General features: G+C 49.3%; 3 protein-coding genes across 6 annotated transcripts in view; all 3 read left to right on the top strand.

Annotated features, from left to right (window-relative positions):
- PXN (paxillin) overlaps nt 1–3709 on the top strand; it is a 46008-nt gene extending 42299 nt beyond the window's left edge. For 3 of the 4 annotated variants that reach the window (XM_045073683.1, XM_045073684.1, XM_045073685.1), the window contains 6 exons: nt 190–288; nt 565–735; nt 846–1019; nt 1820–1901; nt 2070–2218; nt 2953–3709. In XM_045073683.1, coding sequence (XP_044929618.1) covers nt 190–288; nt 565–735; nt 846–1019; nt 1820–1901; nt 2070–2218; nt 2953–3219 — 942 coding nt within the window. In that variant the 3' untranslated portion in view covers nt 3220–3709. The remainder of the gene's footprint in view (nt 1–189; nt 289–564; nt 736–845; nt 1020–1819; nt 1902–2069; nt 2219–2952) is intronic. The other variant, XM_045073686.1, reaches the window with a different exon arrangement.
- Nucleotides 3710–8082: 4373 nt separating this feature from the next.
- RPLP0 (ribosomal protein lateral stalk subunit P0) lies at nt 8083–12276 on the top strand. The gene is made up of 8 exons (XM_045073641.1): nt 8083–8196; nt 8474–8575; nt 9732–9907; nt 10020–10107; nt 10228–10374; nt 10486–10671; nt 11532–11672; nt 12046–12276. Exons 2-8 carry the CDS (start codon nt 8522–8524, stop codon nt 12205–12207), a joined length of 954 nt encoding a protein of 317 aa, XP_044929576.1. The 5' UTR covers nt 8083–8196; nt 8474–8521; the 3' UTR covers nt 12208–12276.
- A 1219-nt stretch (nt 12277–13495) lies between these two features.
- Nucleotides 13496–23959, top strand: part of GCN1 (GCN1 activator of EIF2AK4) — a 60504-nt gene continuing 50040 nt past the window's right edge. Inside the window, exons 1-4 of the mRNA XM_004753348.3 lie at nt 13496–13542; nt 18862–18964; nt 23170–23233; nt 23773–23904. Of these exons, the coding sequence (XP_004753405.1) occupies nt 13525–13542; nt 18862–18964; nt 23170–23233; nt 23773–23904 (317 nt within the window). The 5' untranslated portion in view covers nt 13496–13524. The remainder of the gene's footprint in view (nt 13543–18861; nt 18965–23169; nt 23234–23772; nt 23905–23959) is intronic.

The following is a 23959-nucleotide window of genomic DNA, read 5'->3' as shown; positions in this document are numbered from 1 at the left end:
TCTGGGTCATTTTTCTCTAGACTTTTCCTCCTCATTCTGGTACTGCCGGGGGTGGGGGTGGGGGTGGGGTGGGGTCTTCTTATTTCATCCCAGATTCCAGTTTTGTGAAATGTTCCCTAACGAGGTCTCCTTTTCTCTCTTCCTTAATTAAAAACAATTTTCTTGTCCTCGTTTCCTCCCCTATCCAAGATCCAGGGCCTGGAACAAATGGCGGATGGAGAAGCGTGGGCGGCCGGCTGGCCTCCGAGCGACAGGCAGAGCAGTCCCGAAGGGCAGGACGAGGGAGGGGTCAGTGCCGAGGCGGGGGGCCTAGGGTCCTGCTTGCCTGTTTTCTGGGCCTTGGTAGGCCAGTGGGGTGCCGCAAGCCCCTCTGATTCCCAGCATATCTCATGGATGCCACGCCTACCCTCGGGGCTCGGGGCTCTGGGGGCCCTGGACGACGTTGTACAGCTTGCCTCCGACAGCCCGTCTGTCCAGGCGGGAGAAAAGCCCCCAGTGCCGCGTTGCTGCGAGGCCTCTTCCCCAAGCCTGAAGTCCTGACCGCCTCTCTCCCTGTCTTTGCAGTTCATGGCCCAGGGGAAGACGGGGAGCAGCTCTCCCCCTGGGGGCCCCCCGAAGCCTGGGAGCCAGCTGGATAGTATGCTGGGGAGCCTGCAGTCTGACCTGAACAAACTGGGGGTCGCCACGGTTGCCAAAGGGGTCTGCGGGGCCTGCAAGAAGCCCATCGCTGGGCAGGTGACACAGGGGGAAGGGGAGCAGGGGAGGGAGCCGCAGGTGGCCGGGGTGGGGGGGGTGTGCTCTGTGGCAGGCCAGGGCCCTGAGCCTCGTTCTGCCTCTTTCCCCAGGTTGTGACCGCCATGGGAAAGACGTGGCACCCAGAGCACTTCGTCTGCACCCATTGCCAAGAGGAGATCGGATCCCGGAACTTTTTTGAGCGGGATGGACAGCCCTACTGTGAAAAGGACTATCATAACCTCTTTTCTCCGCGCTGCTACTACTGCAATGGTCCCATCCTGGATGTGAGTCCGGGGGGCCTGGCGGGAGGGCAGGTGTACTGCCCAGTTCTTTCCTGTTGCTGCTGCCATCTGATGCTAAGAGAGGTCACTCATGCTTGAGCTCACACAGCTAGGAAATGGTGGGGTTGGGATTTAAACCCAGGCTAGATTCGGGGCCCTTCTACTCCCTTCCATCTCCCATCCTAGATTCCCTGCTGCATACACTCCAGGGCTCAGGAGCCATGGCCTGATAAATAGAGTAGAGTGCCGGTTTCCTCCCTTTCCTGCTGCGTGATGTGGAGAGAAGCGCACAGCCCCTTGGAGCCTGTTTCTCCACTTACAAGATGGGAGTCTGAATAGAACCCATGACCTTGGGGTGCCTGGGTGGCTCAGTCATTAAGCGTTTGCCTCGGCTCAGGACATGATCCCAGCCAGGGTCCTGGGTTCGAGCCCCACATCAGGCTTCCTGTTCAGCGGGAAGCCTGCTTCTCCCACACCCTCTGCTTGTGTTCCTTCTCTCTTGCTGTGTCTCTCTCTGTCAAATAAATAAGTAAAATCTTAAAATAAAAAAAAAAAAAATAAAAGAATCTATGACCTTAACCACATGGCAAGATTCAGGAGAGAGTATGTCTGGCATGTCAGATCCCTCCATAAACTGGAATTCCCAGTGGTAATCAGAGCACATGGAACACAGACTTGATCTCTGCGTGGGGGTGGGGGTGGGTTTGGGGGGTGAGAAGGACAGTCCTGCCTGTGGGTCTCTGCTGTGGGATCTGTCCAGTGGGTCGGCACCTGGGCTCTGATCCCACACTTTGCTCTCACAGAAAGTGGTGACAGCCCTTGACCGGACGTGGCACCCCGAGCACTTCTTCTGTGCCCAGTGTGGAGCCTTCTTTGGTCCAGAAGGTATGACCAGCAGGCAGATCACCTTGCTGGATGGTCTCCTCCCCCTCCCTTCTCCCTTACCCCCCAGTGCTGGGGAGGCAGGGGCAGGAGACTTTGCTGCCATTAGAGTCAGGATGATTGCATCTCTAGATGCCCTCACTCGGCCCCCCCCAAACCCCTGTTTCTCAGGGTTCCATGAGAAAGACGGCAAGGCCTACTGCCGGAAGGATTACTTTGACATGTTCGCACCCAAGTGTGGCGGCTGTGCCCGGGCCATCCTGGAGAACTACATCTCGGCCCTCAACACTCTCTGGCATCCTGAATGCTTTGTGTGCCGGGTAAGGAGCCCCCCTCATCTGGAGTGGGCAGCTGGGAGAGAAGGTCCACGCCCCCCACCCCCATGTGCTCTCTGGATCTAACACAGGGGTTATTAAAGGGGTGAGCAGGTAGGGGTGCAATTCTTCAAGTTCAGAGGGTCTTGGGCCAGGGCTCACAGTGAGGTTGGGAGAAACCAAGAGGAAGGGAGACAGTGTCCTCCAGCCTTGCCCTGTGCGATGGCCCTGGGACTGGTCATATTCAGCAGAAGGGCGTGTGAGAATGAAATGAAGTAATCTCATACCAGCTTCAGTGGAAACAGGCAGTGGTCTCCAAACTATTCTGGTGGTAATGGGAGTCCATAGAAGTTAGGGATCCAACAAGGCTCTCAGACCACATACGTTTGGGAAACTGCTCACTGCAGGGCTTCTCAGTGCCTTTTATACCCAAGTATGCAGGCTGGTTTCTGGGCACATGTTCCAGCCACCTGCTCAGGAGTCAGACCTCTGTTTGAATCCAGGCTGTGCAGCTTAATAACTGCGTGACCTCAGGCAAGTCACTGAACTTCTAAGCCTCAGTTGCCCCTGTTGGGAGAAAGTAGTAAGTGTTTAGTGTAGCACTGGGCACATAGGAAGTGCGTAGCCAGCGGGAATCATGAGCGTGACTGTGTGCTGCCCATCCCAGTGGCGGCTATCCCAGCCCCAAGCCCCAGCCTGAGCCCCCGACCCTCCGCCCTGCCCCCTCTTCTGCCTGGCAGGAGTGTTTCACGCCCTTCGTCAACGGCAGCTTCTTTGAGCACGACGGGCAGCCCTACTGTGAGGTGCACTACCACGAGCGGCGAGGCTCACTCTGCTCCGGCTGCCAGAAGCCCATCACAGGCCGCTGCATCACCGCCATGGCTAAGAAGTTCCACCCTGAGCACTTCGTCTGTGCCTTCTGCCTCAAGCAGCTCAACAAGGGCACCTTCAAGGAGCAGAACGACAAGCCTTACTGTCAGAACTGCTTCCTCAAGCTCTTCTGCTAGGCGCCTTTCTTGGCTCCTCTGCCCCGGCCCAGCCTCCCCAACTGCTACTGTGACCCAGAGGCCTTGCCCAGAGGTCACCGGGCAAAGCCGACTGAAACTGGAACGCGCGTCCTCGGCTGGTGCAGGATGGCGAGAGGGCCTGCTCTTCTTTCCCCCTGCCAGAGCCACGGCCTTCCGCCTCCTGCAGCCCTCCCCAGGCCGTCAGCTCTTCATGCTCCCCGAGAGGGGGAGGCTGGAGGGCCCCGCCCTGCACCGTGTGTGTCCCCACGACCCCACCTGGCCTGGCCAGCGCCCCACACTGGAGCCGTCTCTTACTCATACTTTGGCAGTGGAGCAAGGGGAAAGGGCAGGCAGGGTCAGATGGGGTCTTTTTTTATCCTTCTCCCTCCATCCCGACCTCATTATCCTTGTCCTGAGAGTATTGGGGGATTCCGGCTCTCTTCAGACAATGCCAGCATAAATCCATCTGTCCAAGGGTGGAAATATTCGAGGGGCCACGGAAGGTTTCTTGTGTTCCTCCTGCCCTTCCAGTGTCCCCAGGCCTAGGCCCCTCCCCCCTCCCCCCATAACGGCTCTGGTTCTACTGAGAAAGGCCTCTCCAGCAATAATGTTTTATAGTCACTTACTCCGCCTCTGGGACGGCGTGAGGTGGGGAGTTTCCTCCTGTGCCTGGACACTGTACCGACTTTGATAGATTTCTACACTGAGGTTTGAATTCATATCGTCTGAGTTGCTTTTACTTCTCTATAGAACATGATTTTGAAGAGATTTTAAAGATGTCCCCTTTTGTACTCTCCTCATCCATGGCCACTGGTCCTGTTGGCGTCGAGGGCTGTGGTGTGGGGTTTGCCTTGTACTGAGGGCTTGGGGTGGGAAAGCAATTTGTATTTTATTTTTTCTTAGCACAAGCAGGTGAACTGGGAGCAGCTCTGTGACTCCCCTTCCTTAACTTCACAGCTCACCAGGACTGTTTTATAAACTGCTGTATTTTAAAACCCCTTCCTGGATTCTACCTGGGCCAGCAAGCTCTTAACTGAAACTGGCTTCAGGGTGTCTTGCCCTTGGGGGCCTAGAATTCTGAACCTCATCCGTCCTGTTCCTGAGGGAAGAGAAGGGGAAAGTATACTTTGGGGGTGCTGATTCCTGTCTAAGTAAGCCATCAGGAGCATTTGCTCCCCTGTGAACTTTTTGGCAACAAAGAGAACCCAGCAAACATCTTGGCCTCCTCACCGCTTCTCTGTGGCTCTTCTGCCTCCTTAGGAAAGCTGGTATCTGGTCTTGTTGATTCCACTGGCGCCATAATTTCCCCAAATTTCCTGCCCTCCCTGAAGACTGGAGGTTTAGGGAAAAGGGCCCAGGTGGTTGCAAGGGGGGGCCTGATAGGATTCGGGGCAGTGGGATAGGATCCTGCTAAAGTAGTGGGACACCCCCAGAGTTCTGGCCCTCACAGATGAAACTGGAGCAGGCAAGCCTGGGGTTCTGGGTCAGCAGAAAGGGGCCCCCGTGGGGTCTAAAGTGAGGAAGATCCAGACCACTCCATTAGCCTCACAGTAGAGGCTGAGCGTGCAGGGGTCTCAGAAGAGGGTCCCCCCCTTTGAGGCAGGACTGGGAGCAGCCCTGGTCTGAGGAGGTCAGCCAGGCCCCTCCAAAGGTCTGATGTCTCCACTTCCACCCATAGGCCTTATTGCTCTGTTTACAGGAACCTGCCCCAGGCCCCTCCCCTAGGGGGACGGGGTTTCTGGGGTCTACCCTCTGGGTCAATGGTTATTTGATGATTTTATTTTATTTTTTTCTCTGTAAACTTCTAACCTGGCTTTTCCCCATGTCAGTTCCTGTGATTTATGCCAATAAAGTTTGCCATTATTTTCACCCATGCCTAGTTCCTTTTCTTGGCAGTCTGAGGTAACAACTTAGTACCAGAAGAGAGACCAAACCTTTTCCAGACTCATGGGGACCATATTGAAGGTAACTCAGTGATGTTCCCTTAATTGAGGCAGAAAGCCCCCTGGGGATGGGATCCCTGCCTGAGCTTTGCTCTTCCCTCAGCAGTTGGTGAGGAGAAGCAGGGGGAGCAGTGTTGGGCCCCGTGTTATGGGTCATGCCCTGCCCTCGTGCTTGGGTGTCACTTCGCTGAGGGAGGGCATTCTCATGTGGGCCTGTGGGTGGCCTCACACTTACAGAACTGGAAGGAGGTTTGGAGAAGAGAACGGACATGCACAACACAGTCCTCTTAGTGAGCTCAAAGGCAGGATGTGAACCCAGGGCTTGCCTCTGCCTGTGTTCCTGCTTTGACCAGACACCACCCCCTCAATGTGTTGGCACCACACCTTAGGTGTGGAACCTGCCCAGTGGAAGTTGGTAAACTTAGAGTGGAGGATGGCTCTCTACTGCCCTCCTAGTGGTCATGTCCATATTTGCATGCTTCCTTCTTGCCTGAGCCAGAACTCCAGTGGGGGGCCCTCCTGGATAGCACTGTTCCCCTTTGAGATGCTTCACAATTTCCCTGTTCTCTGGAATGGTTTTCCAAAAGCAGCATGTTGAATTCTAGTTGGAATCTTGGCCATTTCACAGTGAGCTCAAATGGAAATTACCTTCGACCCTCACCCAAAGGTGATGACGGTTTATCCTTCCTGACCATGTCGAATTTATTTTATTTATAGAAATGGATATGGCACATTTCACTGTAGTTTGCTTTTTCACTCAGCTGTACTTTGTATTTTCCCGTGTCAATAAATATACATCTGCATCATTTTCTAATGGCTTCATGATATTCCATTATATTGATGTACTACAATTAGAGATGGTATTTATAACATCAGAGCCAGGATGTCCTCGGAAAGGTACCATTGAGTGTGTATATACTTGGAAAAGTGCATCTGGGGAGAGACAGCCTCAAGGTTTAGAAGGAGCTGTATAGCATCGTGAGACTCAGGGGCTTTGTACCTGCTTCTAGATTTCAGTTCCCAAACCATTGATTATTAGGGCTTGAGCAAGCTGTTTAACCTGTGAATTTTCTCATTGATAAACGGAAATGCTAATACTGTACCTCCTCAGGGAAAGTACTTAGCACAATGCTGAGCACGCAGTAATACACTGTCATTAAAAAGATCTTAGCAGTAACTGACTCCAACAGTTCTCTAAACAGCTGGTCATCAGAGGCACTAGGCGGCTTTGAAACAAAAATACAGAAACTTCTAACTTGAAAGGGTGAAGATAGAAACACCCCTTCTGCCCTAGGGTCTACCTCAGTTATTACCAGAAAGAAAAAATTATTGATCTAACACAAGTGTTCAAATAAGTGTAGAATGAATGCATAATAAAAAACTAGAAATCCTCCTACATTTCAGGGACTGTGTTAAGACTTAACACGTGGGGGTGCCTGGGTGGCTCAGTGGGTTAAGGCCTTTGTGATCAGCTTGGGTCATGATTCCAGGGTCCTGGGATCGAGCTCTGCATTAGCTCTCTGCTCAGTGGGGAGCCTGCTTCCCCCCACCCCCTGCCTGTCTCTCTGCCTACTTGTGATCTCTGTCAAATAAATAAATAAAATCTTAAAAAAAAAAAAAAGACACGTATCTCATTTAATCCTCATAGCAACTCTAGAATGTGCATACTTCATTTCGCTATTTTATAGTTAAGGAAAAGGAAACAGGATCAGCAAGGTGAAATCACTTCCTAAGATAACAGTTAGCAAGTGGTAGAAGAAGGATATGGATCCAGGTCTTTTTTTTTTGGATCCAGGTCTTCTTACTGCAAACCTTGCATTCATTCAGTCAACAAATACTTATTAAGTGCCTGCTATGTGCCAGGCTCAAGACAAAGGTCTCTGCTTTGTGGAGCTTGCTTTCTTGCAGGGAGAGACAGACAACCAACAACATAGTAAGTTATATAGTGTGTTAGAAGGTGGAAGTGCTAAAAGATAAAAAAAGAAAAAATAGAATAAAGGGGAAGTAGTAGTGAATTTTTGGGTAAATTTAAATAAGGCGATCGGGTAGGGCTCCTTGAGCACATGATATTTGAACCAAGACTCGAAGTTAATTCCATGGATATCAGTAAGGAGTCTTCCGGGAGAGGGACTAGCTATTTATCGCAGGACCCCTCAAGTGGGAGTGTGTTTTGGAAAAACACCAAAGAGCATCGTCTGGCTGGAAGGGAGCGTCAGTAGGAAAAGAATAAGATTATAGGGGTGGAGGTCTAGAGCAGATCCTGTAGGGTCTCGTAGGCAGTTTAAGTTTTAAGCTTTTTCCCTGAGCAAATTCGAAACTTTTTTTTTTTTTAAAGATTTATTTATTTATTTGACAGACAGAGATCACAAGTAGGCAGAGAGGCAGGCAGAGAGAGAGGAGGAAGCAGGCTCTCTGCCGAGCAGAGAGCCCGATGTGGGGCTCGATCCCAGGACTCTGGGATCATGACCTGAGCCGAAGGCAGAGGCTTTAACCCACTGAGCCACCCAGGCGCCCCAAATTCGAAACTTTTGAGGAATTCTGAGCAGATGAGATAATGATCTGACTTAGGTGTTAGAGGGTTCCTCTGCCTTGGTAGGGGGAAGAACAAACTATAGAGTAGACAAGAGACCATGCTGTTTCTAACGCGTGTGCAATTATGCCTCAGCTCCACATCGTACTCTTCTGTTTGCGATTAGACAAAGTGGCAGGAGAAAACTTGAATGCTCAGCGCCCAAGCTCTAGCCCCTGAACGCGAGCCGCTCCAGGCCAGCAGAGGGAAGCAGCTTGGAGACAGCTACTCCAACATGCAGCGGCGCCTTCTTTAACGGCGTTATTTAAAGACGGCTTCCCTTTGGCTGGAGTGGCAGCAATATTACCCAATGGCTGTCTACACCAATTTAGCGTCACTAGATAGGAGTCGGCGCCAGCCAATAAGTGGGGACACTGTCCTCATCTTCTGATTGGCTGTTTCATTCACATATAAAAGGTGTGCGCCGGCGCGCGGCCTTCCTCTCTCCAGGCGTCCTCGTGAGAGGTTCGTGTGGCTGCTGCGGCCGCACGGGGACCCGGCGGCGGGAGAGATGGGTTGAGGGGGTTTCTTTGCGGGTTCTTGGGAGGGGGCGGGTCTGACCCTGTCCGGCCTGGGGCCTCGGCGGTGGCCTGGGCTCCCAGAGTGGCGGCGACGGCGGCAGCCCTAAGTCGGGCTGGGGGGCGTCCTCGCGTGGCCTGCCTGCATAGGCCTCGGCCTTGGAGCCCGATGGGGCCGTGGTGACGGGTGTAGGGGGGTGTCTGAGTTCCTTTCCTCTGCGCAGTGACATCGTCTTTAAACCCTGCGTGGCAATCCCTGACGCACCGCCGTGATGCCCAGGGAAGACAGGGCGACCTGGAAGTCCAACTACTTCCTTAAGATTATCGTAAGTGCGGGGATGGGTCGCCATCGCCCATTATGCTGCTTGGGGCCTGGGCACTGATAGGAATCCTGCCCTGTCATGTGTTGAGCACGTCCTGGGTGCCAGCTGCTGAACGACCGTTTCAGGCAAATCTCGTTTAGTTTTCACAGTCAGCGGAGATCTGCCCCCCCCCGCCCCCCCAATCCTTGTTGCAGGTAAATGGGTTCAGGCAGTTTAAATGGCTCCTGAGATGACACCATTCATACTCTGGTCTGTCTGGTTTCCAGAGAGCACTCATCATCCTTCTGCTCTTCTGTCTCCATTTTGGGAAGGCCCATGAGTGACTCACTACGAAGTGGCAACTTGTTGCATATTTAGGTCCCCTCAAGATACCAAATACCCTGTGAATGTGCGCTCTTGGATGGTCTCCGTGGCGGGGTGGCGGGGGTCTTCCCTGTGCGGAAAGGAGACCCTGTGCCTTGTGGCGCTTCGTCCGTTCTCCCCTGTTGATCAGGAACGTTTTCAGATACACAGAGAACTTAAAAGGATTGTCCAGTCATATCCACAGTTTAGATTCTGCAAGTAATGTTTTATTGTATTTGTTTTACCTCGTGCTTAAAATGCTGTAACCTTGTTTGGAATAGTCATTTTTTCTGTTGATGCAGCTCTTTAATGAACCAGAAACATGTCTTATAATTGGGAAAAATTAAAAATGTTACAATGAAAAAAAGAGGTTGAACGGAGATACCTAATTTTCACCATTCATACTCAGGGTACAAATCTTTTTTTTTTTGTCTTTTTAAAGATTTTAATTTATTTGACAGAGAGAGGTCACAAGTAGGCAGAGGCAGGCAGAGAGAGAGAGGGAAGCAGGCTCCCCACCAAGCAGAGCGCCTGATGTGGGGCTTGATCCCAGGACCCTGGGACCATGACCTGAGCTAAAGGCAGAGGCTCAACCCACTGAGCCACCCAGGCACCCAAGGGTACAAATCTTTGATACAGTCTGTCAATTTTGCAACTCAGGTGGCTCCCAGTGGGAGGAATTGTCCCAATTTCTGAATCACTTCAAAAGCCTAGAAGAAAGGGAGTGAGATGGAAGCCAGTGATTATGGGATTTGATTTCTTTTGATATTTTCTCTCTTTTCTCCTGTTAACCATTGTTTCTGGCTTGTTTTTGTAGCAACTTTTGGATGATTATCCAAAATGCTTCATTGTGGGAGCAGACAATGTGGGTTCAAAGCAGATGCAGCAGATCCGCATGTCCCTCCGTGGAAAGGCTGTCGTGCTGATGGGCAAGAACACCATGATGCGCAAGGCCATCCGAGGGCATCTGGAGAACAACCCAGCTCTGGAAAAGTCAGTTAATTCTTTTGGGTATCTTTGTCCTCCCTTCTCAGAGCCCTTCTCCCCTTTCCTGGAGAAGAATGGTGCTGAAAGGTGACTGTCTCCTGGCAACTTCTCTTTGCAGACTGTTACCTCATATCCGGGGGAATGTGGGCTTTGTGTTCACCAAGGAGGACCTCACTGAGATCAGGGACATGCTGCTGGCCAATAAGGTAAGGAGAGAATCAGGACGGCTAATGGCTAACGAGTTCTTATCACTAATTTTGGCTCCTTAAAAGCATTTTCAACTTGTGTTTGTGGAGAGAAGACTTCTCACTGTTGTTTCCGTGTAGGTGCCAGCTGCTGCCCGTGCTGGTGCCATAGCCCCATGTGAGGTCACTGTGCCAGCCCAGAACACTGGTCTGGGGCCCGAGAAGACCTCCTTCTTCCAGGCTTTAGGCATCACCACTAAAATCTCCAGAGGAACCATTGAAATCCTGGTGAGTGGACTTGGCTTGCCAGTGCTAGCCAGGCAAGTGGTGGGGACTTGGTTTCTGTGGGCTTGCAGGCTGTTCTGGTGTTGACTGCCAACCGTTACCTTGTTCTTTCAGAGTGATGTGCAGCTGATTAAGACCGGAGACAAAGTGGGAGCCAGCGAAGCCACACTGCTGAACATGCTGAACATCTCCCCCTTCTCCTTTGGGCTGATCATCCAGCAGGTGTTTGACAATGGCAGCATCTACAACCCTGAAGTGCTTGACATCACAGAGGAAACTCTGCATTCTCGCTTCCTGGAGGTAAAAGCTGTCCATTTCAGGCCCTTGATTAATGGTAGAGAGCCTGGCCAGTTTCAAACTGCATCCTGGCTACACATCTGAAATTAGCCACATAACCAAGGACAATGATTTAATCTGTTTACTTCGGTTTCCTCGTCTGTAAAACAGCAGTAATAATACAAGGTTGTTGAGGGATTTAATGAATTAATCAGTATAAAGCCTTCTAACAGCACTGGGCAAATAGGGCAATTGTTACTCTAGGACCTGCAGTAAAACCTGAGATTTTGAGTAGTGTGTCCTGAGTCTGAGGAGAAATGAGAAAAATGAGGACCGTGTATAAGTAAATGTTGCCAGGTACCCTGTTTGGGGAGAATTGACTTTTTCTGAGACTAGCTGGCTTAGTTTTTGCCGTTAAAATATCTTTTAATTGATGAATAAGGAGATAGAAGATATAATTCCTTTTTTGTTTTCTTGGACAAATGAAAAATTGTGTTCAATATATATAGTTTTAATTATTTGGAAATCTCAGTAGTGGATGAAATTTACATCTGGAATTAGCTTAACCTTTTTTGTTGTTCTCACAGAACTGAATGGTTAGCTTAGTTTACATCTTCACAAAATTGTGACTTTTGAAGTAAGTGCCATCATTATGGTATAGGAAATAATCGTGTTGGGAAATAATCATGTTGGGAATAGGGGCAAAAAGCGTTTATAAATTACTGTGTCTGAATTACCCTGCCGGAAGCATTTGGTGTGAGGTAAGCGCCCTCTGTGAGACATAGCAAGTCAGTCTTGTCTGTTGCTGAACTTCGCTTGGACTTCACGGTCTTGACTGTAAGTTACCTAGCTCACTTGACATGGAATTTTTTTCCTCCCCTCAGGGTGTCCGCAATGTTGCCAGCGTCTGTCTGCAGATAGGTTACCCAACTGTTGCATCAGTGCCCCATTCTATCATCAATGGATACAAGCGGGTCCTGGCTTTGTCTGTGGAGACTGATTACACCTTCCCACTTGCTGAAAAGGTAAAAATCCCATTAGGACCACAGTGGCTGTGATGGGATAAATAGATGGTAGCATGCTTAGTTGAGTTTAATGATCATATTGTACAAAGTAGATATATGTTTAAGAGTTTCCTTAAGTTGGGGGACAGGGGAGGTGTGTCCTTGACTTTTTAGAAATGACAAGAAACCAGAAGAGGGGTTAGTTGATTGTAAGAGCTGGGTCTAAGCTTACCAGGCCATACCCAAGCTGTCTTGCCTGATCATCTCCAAGAAAGGCTCCAGGGAAGGCTTCAGTGGCTGAGAAGTTGTTGGCCATTGAACTAGAGCTGAGGGGTTGTAGGTAGCAGAGGTTGTGAATGACCATTTTGATCATGAACTTTCCCTCTTGCTTCAGGTCAAGGCCTTCTTGGCTGATCCATCTGCATTTGTGGCTGCTGCCCCTGTGGCCGCTGCCACCACTGCTGCACCTGCTGCTGCTGCAGCCCCAGCCAAGGTTGAAGCAAAGGAAGAGTCGGAGGAGTCGGATGAGGATATGGGATTTGGTCTCTTCGACTAATCAGCAAAAAGCAACAAATTCAGCCAAGTTTATTTGTGAAACAAGGAAATAAAGGCTTACTTCTCTTGAGTGTCTCTGGACTCTTCATTTTGTGCATTTTGAGGTTCATAGTGCTTTGTACTAGAAACTAGAGCCATGGTGGAACAGTAGAGCTTTATTTGAAGTTGACATTTCAGTGTCCTTTTTTTTTTTTTTCTCCTTTCCAGTGTTCTTGTAATTGAGGTGCTGCTTTCCCAGCAGCTGGGATCATGACCTGAGCTGAAGGCTGACGCTTAACTGAGTCACCCATGTCCCCCTAATAACACCCAGCTTTAGCTGTTTTTTTTTTCTTTTTCTTTCTTTCTTTTTTTTCTTTAAAGTAATCTCTACCCAACTCTGGGCTTGAACTCACGACTCAGAAATTGAGAGTGCATGCGCCACGGACTGCCAGCTGGTGCCCCTAACGGAGTTTCTATTCTACCAGAATTCTTATTTCCATGGCTATCTGGCCACTAGCCTGGGTCCCTCAGATATTTTGAGTAGGTGGTGACCAAGATAAAACGTGATTGCTGCAAGGTTGTTAGAAATCTGTACTGGGTCCTGATGGAAAAGTATTTTTTGTAACTAGGTTTACTACAGTTTGAAGGCCATTGCTAAGAGGGCCAACAGCTAAGCTGCACAGACCCCTTTCTTGAGACCGTAGTCTGTAGAATTGACCCGTCTGCACACTGAAAATTAAGACCATGTCCCTTGGACCATGAGGTCCTTTACTGACCTCAGGCTCCCACCCTATGGCCTTGCCTACGTCCCAATCTGGAACATTTTGTCCTGTGCAGCCCCCTCTCCGCTCCACAATTCTTCCCTGGTAGCCAGAGTTCCCCTTTGTTTTCTAACTACATTGTCTGCCACTGGTTACAAGCTCAGGAGAAGATGCTAGTTCGCTGTGTCCCTTTTACCTAGGTCAGTTCTGCCATTTAGGAATCTCGTTTCCTTAAAGAATGTGGCCTTCGCTTGGCACAGGCCATGTGGGCTCAAGCGGGTCGAAGACTACGGGGTGGTACCTTATAAATCTTCAAAGACCTTTGTCTCCCACGAGGCCAGGCTGAGACGGGCCCCGGGGTTGAAGAGCAGGCCCTGGGGGTTGGCCTCCACTGTCCCTGGCGCCGGTTCAGGCACTCCATCCCGCTGCCCGCCTCCTAGCCCGGGCTGTTGCGGCCGCCGTCCCGCCCGGGGGCGCCAGGCCCGGGCCCAGCGGGCTCCTGGCCTCGCCCTGCCGCGTGGGCCCGCGCTATGACCCGGAAGCGCTCCGGAAGCGGTTCCGGAGTCAGCGCCGGCAGGATGGCGGCGGACACGCAGGTGAGGCGGGCGGCTGCGGGGCCAACGCGGCCAGTGACTGGGTGTGGACGGCGGCCGTCGAGCCAGACCGCTCTTGCCGCTGGCTTAGGGGTACTGGGGGGCAGTGGTTGTGGAGGGCTTGGACCCGGGGCCGTCTCCGGCCGACCCCTCGCGGCTCTTGGTCCGGCCCGGCCCGCGCGGCGCGCACTGATCCCGGACTGGAGAAGTCAGGGGCTCCGGCCTGGGCTTCGGCTGCTGGCGCCCGGCGGGGCTCTCCCTGACCCTGGAGTTGCAGAAGTTCACCTTTACGAGTCTTTGCTGCATTTCTCCGCGCTCTCGGGCAGTGAGCCCCGGCCAACGCCGGCTCGTCCTTAAACTTTACGTTCAGCAAACGTTTCTCGAGCACCCACGGTGTGCAGGGACTTAGAGCACAGGCTTTGCATTTATACAGTTTGAGTCCCAGCTCGCTGATTTCCATGAGATCCCCGGCAACTTAGCTAGCTCCGCCAAGTGTCAGTCTTTTCGTCTATAAAATGGTAGTACCTACGGTAGAGGCTTGTGAGGGTTCAGTGAGATAAAGTAGGGCACTTTATACGTTGATGGTTCTTAGGACCAGTGTTGGAAGTAAAAGGACCATTACTACTTTGGAAGAGCCTTACCATCCTTGAGTGTAATACCTCCTAGTTCGGGAAGGACTTGGGAATAACTTTTTCCTCCACCTTAGCCTCGATTGTAGTCACGAGTGTTTTAGAGTGAAAAGACAATAATATGGGAAAAAGAAACCCGTGTCTAAGGGACAGCTTGGCTTACTTGGATCTCCGGGGAGAGGAGACTAATTGATTTTGATAGGGAGGCCCTGAGACTAGAGAGTGAGCGCTTTGGGAACATTTGGGAGTTGTGTTTTGAGAATTTTCTGTGCAGGGGGCTGGTAATTTGTTTCAAGTGTGTTATATTGAATCCTGGAAAGAAAAGCTTACTCTCTTGGGTAACTTGAAAGGGGTTAGGGGACACTGAATGTTTAACATTAATACTCAAGTGGAGAAACATCTCTCAAGAGCTGTGGTGTTCATTATGGTAGCCATGTGGGTATTTAATCGCTAGTTAAGTTAGTTAAAAGTAAATGAAATGAAAATTTTAGTTCTTCAATTGCTCTAGCCACATTTCAGTGTGTGGATAGCTACGTGTGGCTGCTGGCCACTGTACTGGACAGTGCAGAAGAACAATTTCCATCATCACAAGGTTCTTTTGGACAGTGCCACTCTAGAGAGAAACCTGTGATCTCTAAAGCTGTTTGCATCTGGTCACACCAACAAAAGACTTCTCTAAAAGATCTTGGTGTGCATTTCTTCAGTTTTCTGATGGGGCCTCAATTCATTTTCTCATTAAGAGAAAGAAGAGGCTTAAATCTAAAAAGTTCTTTCAACTTTGTGAGAGAAACTGTAGCCAAGAATCTAATATTATCCTAGAAAGACAGCTATGTGGGAATTCTAGGTAGAGAGTGGGTTGTATTCATGCATCTATTTTCGATGTCTCCTCAGCCCTCACTAAAACTAGTAAAAGGTTTTTTTAAAAAAAAGTAATCCCACAGGGATTGGGAGAATGGGAAGCAGACAACACTAGCAAACTTTTAGAAACTACAAAGTGATGAATGGCAAGGATTTAGCAGACCCAAGGACAATGACTCCTAGGCCAACAGTTGGGAAAGCTGAGAAGCAACTTGATTCACATGGCAGAATCTCTGACAGATGAGAGCTGGGGGTATCAGCTAACCTATGGAAATGAGGGTGAGTAGGAGGGGTCAGTTAGGAGGATTGGGTGAAAGCCCTTTTCAGATCGCCAGCTGTCTTTCTCCACCTTGGCAAAAGCCTGGACTTTTTTTTCCCTCAGGAGTGTGTAAAGCAGGATCGCTGTGAGGACTAGTGTAGGAGGCCCAATATCCAAGGAGGTCATCTGCAGAGTAATTCAAGAAACTTGCCCCCAACTGGAGGGTGTGTTTCCAGACCAAAAATGCTCAGCACAATAGATGAAGATAGACTCGCAACAAAGCACATTAGTGTGAAACTTTAGAACCTAGGACACAAAGAGAAGATCCTAGAAGTTTGCAGGGGGAAAAGTCAGGTCTTGTACAAAGGATCAAAAATCAGAATGACACTGGACTTGGTAACAACACTGAAAGCTGGAGTTCAGTGAGAAATGTCTTTGGTAGTCTGAGGGAAAATGATTTCAACATAGTATTCTTTATCCAAACAAACTTAAGTCAGCTGTGAAGCTAGAACATTTTCAGATTTGCAAGGACTTCGCAAAATGGAGGATATGCTCCATCTAAACATAACAAGAGAGAGTACCTTTTCAGGTGATATACTGTGTCCCATCTGTAGAGGATCACCTGCCAAATTGGGGCAGGTCATCAAGTTCTGGGAGAGACTTCTTCAGGAAGGTGGAGTTCTGCCCAAATGTACTGAGATTTAGACAAGTGGCACAAAGTTTGGGATCGAAATGCAAATTAGACCACATAAAACCAGGCAAACTGAGGCAAGGTGGGAAAGGTCATTTATCAACTCCAGGGTAAATAAAGCTGTGTAGGGTAGTAGCACAGTGTATTAAATGGAGGTTGAAGGACACCTGGGTGGCGCAGTCAGTTAAGTGTCTGCCTTTGGCTCAGGTCATGATCCCAGGGTCCTGGGATTGAGTCCTGCCGCAGGCTCCTTGCTCAGCAGGGAACCTGCATCTCTCTCTGCCTGCCTGTCTTTCTCTCTCTCTCTGTCTCTCTGACAAATACCTAAAATCTTTAAATGGAGGTTGAATGGGGCGCCTTGGTGGCTCGGTTGGGCATTCAGCTCTTGATTTTGGCTCCAGTCATGACCTCGGGATCATGGGGTTGGTCTCCACACTCAGCTGGGAGCCTGCTTTAGGTTCTATTTCGCTCTGCTCCTTCTTCTGTTTGTTCGGGTACGTTTGCACATGCTCTCTCTCAAAAAATAAGTAAGTAAATAAATAAAATCTTAAAAAAATTAATTAGAGGTTGAATGCTTATCATATATATGCAATGTAAACACCGACTGCTGAGCTAGCCCATATTATGAAACTGAGGAATTATGTTGGGGAAAAGGAGAGGGTATGAGATGAGGTTGGAGAAAGAGAGCTACTATAAAAGGTAACAAAACGGGGGCGCCTGGGTGGCTCAGTGGGTTGGGCCTCTGCCTTCAGCTCAGGTTCTGATCTCAGGGTCCTGGGATCCAGTCCCACTTTGGGCCCTTTGCTTGGTGGGGAGCCTGCTTTCCCCTCTCTCTCTGCTTGCCTCTCTGTCTACTTGTGATCTCTCTCTGTCAAATGAATAAATAAAATCTTAAAAAAAAAAAAAGTAACAAAACTGAAAAATCAAGTAGTAGTGGCACAGACAAGTTATTTAGAGAATGGGGGTAACTCCCAAAATCATGAGCCAGAATTGGTGAGAGGGTGCCCTTGGGGAGTGAAGGCAAGAGACAGGTTTTTCTAGCAGACGTCCTAGAACTCTTCAGCTTTTTTTTTTTTTTTTAAGTATAGTTGACATGACATTGACTCTTTAATTATCTGCATGTATAACTATAAAAACAAAAGACAGTATTAAAACAATCACTTACGTGGAAGACAGTTTTGGCATGAGTTTACTCATTGCCAGTAGAATTATATCAGGGATTTAAATGTAAGAAAAACTTAGCATAATTTTGTTTCTCTATCCACCCTTGAATCTTACTTTGCTAATAAGACCTGCCTCTGAAATAGTTCCCCTCAGTGCAGGGGATGCAGCTGTGCTAACGTGGATGGCGGTTGAAAGCTAAGGGTTGGTTGGCAGTGGTTTATAGACCTCTCAGTTTCAGGCTTAGTTTCAGAAATGCAGCTGCTATGGCTCTCCGGCCCAGTCTGAGCAATGGCTTCCCTCTGGAAGTCTGCTCTTTTCATCACATGTAAAGTGGGGGGACTGATGCCTACCACAAAGGCTTGTTGGTGGTAGTGGCTGACCTCGTGCTGAGAGAAGAGTAAATGCTCTACACAGGCTCTCTCCCTTAGCCTCTAACTGCCTGTGAGGTGGGTGCTGTTACCTGCCTGGTATACACGGGGAACTGGTGGTCAAGGAGATGACCTAATCTTTTTTTTTTTTTTTTTAAGGTTTATTTATTTATTAGAGAAAGAGAGGGGGAAAGAGTGTGCAGGGGAGAGGGGCAGAGGGAGAGAGAGAATCTTTTTTTTTTTTTTTTTTAGATTTTATTTATTTATTTGACAGAGAGAGATCACAGTAGGAGAGAGGAAGGGAAGAGATCACAGAGAGGAAGGGAAGCAGGCCCCCTGCTGAGCAGAGAGCCTGATGTGGGACTCGATCTCAGGACCCTGAGATCATGACCCGAGCCGAAGGCAGCGGCTTAACCCACTGAGCCACCCAGGTGCCCCGAGAGAGAGAATCTTAAGCAGACTCCCCACTGAGCACGGAGCCCAGTGCAGGGCTCAGTCCCATGACCCTGAGATCATGACCTGAGCCGAAATGGAGTTTGACACTTAACTGACTGAGCCACCCAGGGGGTCCAAGGAGATGACATAATTTGACTGAATTTCCACAGCTGGTAAGAGGCAGAGCTGGGGTTACGTCTCTTGACTTTCTACCCGTCAGCCACTGTGCCCTCACTGGATTTTACATAATCCTGAAAGGGCATTTTCTGTCCTAAGATTTTGGCCTTTTGCTTTGCCTCTTCTTATCTAAACTTTGAAGTAAGGTATATTGACTGCTTGACTGGGTTAAAGAAATACGTGTCACCCCGGGGTGATTTGGCCCACCAAGAGACTTTTCACAATGTCTGTGGACAGTGTAGATTGTCAACTGAGGCAGGAGGAGTGGAATGTTGTTACTGGCGTTGAGGGGTTAGAAGCCAGGAATGCCATTCAGAATCCTACAACGTGGGGTGCCTGGGTGGCTTAGTGGGTTAAAGCCTCTGCCTTCCGCTCAGGTCATGATCCCAGCGTCCTGGGATCGAGCCCCGCTTCGGGCTCTCTGCTTAGTGGGGAGTCTGCTTCCCTTCCTCTCTCTCTGCCTGCCTCTCTGCCTACTTGTGATCTCTGTCTGTCAAATGGATAAATGAAATCTTAAAAAAAAAAAATCCTACAACGTAGGAAGATGGCTTCACAGCAAGAGTTACCCAGCCCTAAATGTCTGCAATGTGGAGGTCGAGAAACTTTGGGTTAGAGGGAACTGCACTGAACTCTGTACCTCCTTCCCCAGTGCATGAACACGCGCGTGCGCACACACACACACACACACACTCATTGTTTTGTAGTTTGCTGAAATTTCTGCTGTGGATTTGGTCTTCACAGGTTTCCGAGACACTGAAACGTTTTGCTGGGAAGGTGACAACAGCCAGTGTGAAGGAACGGAGAGAAATCCTCAGTGAACTGGGGAAATGTGTTGCCGGAAAAGGTATTTATTTTACATCTATGTGGCTGAGAGACGGTTCCGTTTCAGAGTGAATTGTGCTCTCTGTTTAGAACCATGGCTGCAGCTTCCCCTCAAAGCACCTTCTGCCTTCCCTTGCTGTATTTGTTTGTTGTACTGGGCACTGAAACAGTTGGGTTAGCAGAGAGCTGATCCGCTTAGGTACCAGAGGTTTTTTACAGTTTTAACCATTTTGATTGGAAATATTCCCTTTTTTTTTTTTAAATAAAGATTTTTTTTGAAAGAATGAGGAGAGAGAGCACGAGAGCGGGGAGGGTCAGAGGGAGAAGCAGACTTCTTGCTGAGCAGGGAGCCCGATGCAGGACTCGATCCTGGGACTCCAGAATCATGACCTGAGCCGAAGGCAGTTGCTTAACCAACTGAGCCACCCAGATACCTGATTGGAAATATTTCTAAAAGATACCAAAAGTCTTAAGTAATTTATTAAATGCAAAAAACATTTTCTTTATGATTTGGGATCCCATTTTTCCCAGTTTGTTCGATGGAAGTCAGCAAGATGGTGATAGGTGATTTGACCAGTGAAGATTCCAAGGTCAAATTAAGTTTGGAAGATGTCATACTTTGTACTTCCCTCTGGGAGATTCACAGCATATTCCAGGAAGGTGTTCTAAATTTATGAAGCTTTCTTCAGTTCTAACTTTCTAAGGTTCTAACTTTATTAAGCTTCAAATCCAGTGTTTTCTTTTAACCTTCTGTTTAGGATCTGGGGAACACATTTTGAGAAATACTGAGCACGTGTAGTTATCCTGATTCTGTACCGCACTCAGGGCTGTCCCTGCAACCCATTGGGGTGTGTAGGACTCATTTGCCTTCATATAACATTGTATATTGACTATATTGGAACTGGGGGGGGGGGAGGACTAGTTTGCTTTGTTTTTCTTTTTTCTTTCTTTAAGGTTTTATTTATTTGAGAGAGAGAAAGGGAGAGCGAAAGAAGAGAGCACAGGAGTAGGGGCAGAGGAAGAGAGAGAAGCAGACTCCCCTGCTGAGCTGGGAACCCAGCACGGGGCTGGATCCCAGGATCCTGGGATCGTGACCTGAGCCGAGAGCAGATGCTTAACTAATTGAGCCACCCAGACGCCCCTTGGACTAGTTTGCTTTCATCCAATAAATCCTAATTAGCTTTTGAGTTATCTTTTGGTATGTTTTTACTGAATAGCATTGGTTCTCAAAGTGTGGTCCCTGGGCCAGCAGCATCAGCATCATGTCAGAACGTGTTTGTGATACAGATTCTCAGCTCCATCCCAGAAACTCCAATTCAGAAACCATGGGGCTGCAGCCCAGTATCTGGGTTTCAGCAAGCCCTCTAGGTGATTGCTGCGTTTGCTGGAGTCTGAGAATCATGGCTGTGTAGAGTTGGGTCTCCCTGCCCCTCAGCTTTCAGTTCTTGTGAGTAAGAGCCTGCTTCATCCAAGTGCTCATTTGCTGCTTCTGATCCACCACCGCCTGGTTACATACCCAAGCCTTTTAACGTTGCATGTAAATTCCGTCCATTCCTGTTTGTCAGCTTCTAAGAGATTCTCTGTGTTAACGCTTCAGTGCATGAGTTTTATGGCAGCTTCAGAAGTCTCTCTGGTCACTTTTCATAACAGGGTTGTAGTTAGAAAAGGCTGCCTTGTGACAAAGTACTATCTGTACGCACCTTCCGAGCCACAGGGGGTGGCTCTCCTGCCAGTGCTGAATACTGCACTTTCCCATTTTATGGAGGAAGGCGTTTAACATGTGTGTGAAGTTTATGAACTACTCAAGACCTTTTCAGAGTGACTTTTCTCTTTAGCCATCCTGAAGTTCTGGCACTCAGGGTGAATAATATTTGTAAGATGTGTAGTCATCTTTGATGGGCAAGTTGGTGGTGGGAAGTTAACTACTCGCATGAAATCTTTAGTTCTTGGGGCTCCTAGGTGGCTTAGTCGGTTAGGTATCTGCTTTTGGCTCAGATCATGATCCCAGGGTTCTGGGATCGAGTCCCACATCAGGCTCTCTCCTCAGCAGAGAGTCTGTTTCTCCCTCTCCCTCTGTGCTCTTTCTCTCTCTCTCTCTCAAGTAAATAAATAAAATCTTAAAAATTCTCGATTTTCTAATTTTCTGAGTCTAAGGAACTGGGTAGCAATAATCATTCTGGCCTCTCCTTTGTTAGGGCTGTAGATAACCAAGTGAGGTAAGCAAAGGGGGAGAGGTATTTTCTGGTGGGTTGGGAGCTGAAGACTTTCTCAAAGCTGCCTAGCCCTGGATGCAGATGGTTAGTATGGGCCAGCCCATGAGGCCCTGAGTTGCCTCTGAGGCTCTCCTCAGTCCTGCCTTCATGTACTTGAACCCTGAGGCTCACTGATGGAGTGTTTACTGAGCCTTCTCTTTCTAGTCACCAGCCTCTAGTGTAGGTGTCACTGATGAAGGGCTTGACTTGGGTCAGACAGGCTCTGTGTTCTGGCCATCGCCCTGCCATATTCAGGCTGTGTGACCTGGTTCAAGTTACTTAACTTGTCTGAGCTTGTCTCTTTGTTTTGAACATGGAGACAGCAATAGTGTCTCCTTCAGAGGGTTAATGTGAAGAGTAAATGAGAATATGTTTGGACGGTGCCTAACACTGTGCCTGGTTGTGCTGAGTACCCAGTGTATGTTAACTCTCAGCCACGACCTGTTTGCTGGCCCCAGTCACTCTTTTCCTTGGTCACTGAAATAGCCCCCAATCCAGGGGACCAGTATAGTGTTCAGGGCCCTGGAGGGACGAGGTCCCTGCCCCTCGTTCATTTGTCCCCACCATTGGGGTACCTGAGGTGGGAGGTGCTGTGCGAGCCCTTGGCTCTCAGCGCCTCCCGTGGGAGTCTGCTCTACTTTGCAGCTTACGTTCCCCCATCACAGCCTCTCCCTTTCATCTGCGTCCTTCAGTCCGGCAGGCAGAGCCGGCCACAGCTTGGTTTGCCATTACTGACCCCTGTTGTTACAGCCTCTTTCACGCGGCTGGCCTGCTCAGTTTCTTGGGGTTATGTTTCTTCATCTGAAAGTGGCCCGAGTCACATACCTACCTTACAGGGATTAAATGAGGAACCATGTGTCAGTGCTTAGAGCAGGGCCTGGCACCTTGTGAGTGCTAATTAAGTCCTCCTCTTCTTCCTCCTCATGTGTCCCGTGGGGCATTATGCATTCCCACACCTGCGCTTGTGCTCCTGTGGTTAACAGCACACTGTACATCTCTCTCTGCACTTTTCCATGGCCTACGGATCTGTTAGGCCAAGCTGTGTGTCCTTAGAACCTTCGGAAGCCACTCCAGTTAGAGGTGCTCTGCCCTTCTCTGATCCCTCAGAGTACATTAATTTTGTCCTGTTTTTATTATTTATTTTTAAAAAAAAATATGTTATTTACTTATCAGAGAACAAGAGAGCACAGACAGTGGGAGCGGCAGACAGAGGGAGAAGTAAGCTCCTCCCTGAGCAAGGAGCCCAACACGGGACTCGATCCCGGGAGCCTGAGATCATGACCTCAGCCAAAGACAGACACTTAACTGACTGAGCCACCCAGGTGTCCCAATTTGTCCTCTTTTTAAAAACCATTTTTTAGGGGCTCCTGGGTGGCTCAGTGGGTTGAAGCCTCTGCCTTTGGCTCGGGTCATGATCCCAGGGTCCTGGGGTGGAGCCCCACATCGGGCTCTCCTCAGCTGGGAGCCTGCTTCCCCCTCTCTTTGTCTCTGCCTGCCTCTCTGCCTACTTGAGATCTCTGTCTGTCAAATAAATAAACAAAATCTTTAAAAAAAAATTAAAAAACAAAACAAAACAAAAAAACCATTTTTTAGAAGAAACATAAAGAGTTCACATACCTTAGGCAAACAGCCCACTTAATGTCCACAAACTAGACGCAACTGTGGAACCAGCACCCAGGCCTAAGAAGCAGAATTGCCCCAGCGCCCCAGAAGCAGCACTTGCCAGCGTGTTAGACTTTGAGGCCACCGCATCGTCTTACTTTTGTTCATTTAACACATGTCCACCTGAGAACCTTTCTGTACCAGCTGTTTTCCTGGAGTCCGATTTTTCTGTGGGTTTTTCCTCCAGGGAATTCCACCTCTAACCTGCAGGAAGTGTCCCATGGTACAGATCATGTCTGGCAGAGTCCTGGCTCAAGCAGGTGCTCACGAAGTAGTTTTTATTGACTAATCTCTGCATGACGTTTGGTTTCAGATCTGCCAGAGGGAGCAGTGAAAGGGCTCTGCAGATTATTCTGCTTGACGCTGCACCGATATAGGTGAGTCCCAGCGGAAGGCCCTGTGCCTGCAGCCCCTTTGCAAGAGAGGTGGTACAGGAGAGCAGTTAGAGCCCAGGCTTTGGAGCTGTGTCCCATCCCAGCTGTTGGATCCTCGCCAAGTTACCTAATCTCCCTGTGCCTCTGTTTTCCCTATCTGCAGAATGGGGATGGTGCTATTATCTGCCGCATAGGTGGTGGTTAGTAAGTGTAGAGCTCCCAGAACAGTGCCTGCCACTTCATGAGTCTGTACACTGTCAACAATCCTGTGGGTGGAAGGACTTGGCCTAGTTTGAGGCCCGTAGTTAGTGTTCCATAAATGCCAGTATTGCCCTCACAGCCTTGATGGCTCATTTACCCTTACTAGCTGCTTCTAGAACCCTAGGAGGAAGGAGATTTCTCTAGTTATTTCCTAATCCCATCATCTGGGAACCATTGGAATGTAGTATAATCCAGTTTTCCAGAGAAAGACGAGCGCTTGGCTTAAGCTGTATTGTCCCTAACCCGCAGTGATCACCTTTCCCCTTCATTCCAACCGGTAGAGATGCAGCTTCCCGCAGGGCCCTGCAGGCAGCCATCCAACAGTTGGCTGAGGCCCAGCCAGAAGCCACTGCTAAGAACCTTCTGCACTCTCTGCAGTCTTCAGGCATTGGCGCCAAAGCTGGTGTCCCCAGGTAAGAGAGAAAGGTCCGGCCTACCGGGGCTTGCTGGAGTCCTGTTGACAGAAGC

Source organism: Mustela putorius, unplaced genomic scaffold (assembly GCF_011764305.1).
Source record: "Mustela putorius furo isolate JIRA1106 unplaced genomic scaffold, ASM1176430v1.1 tig00537248_pilon_pilon_pilon, whole genome shotgun sequence".
NCBI lineage: Eukaryota > Metazoa > Chordata > Mammalia > Carnivora > Mustelidae > Mustela > Mustela putorius.
The sequence above is the reverse complement of the archived record's forward strand: the minus strand, read 5'-3'. Positions and strand labels throughout refer to the sequence as shown.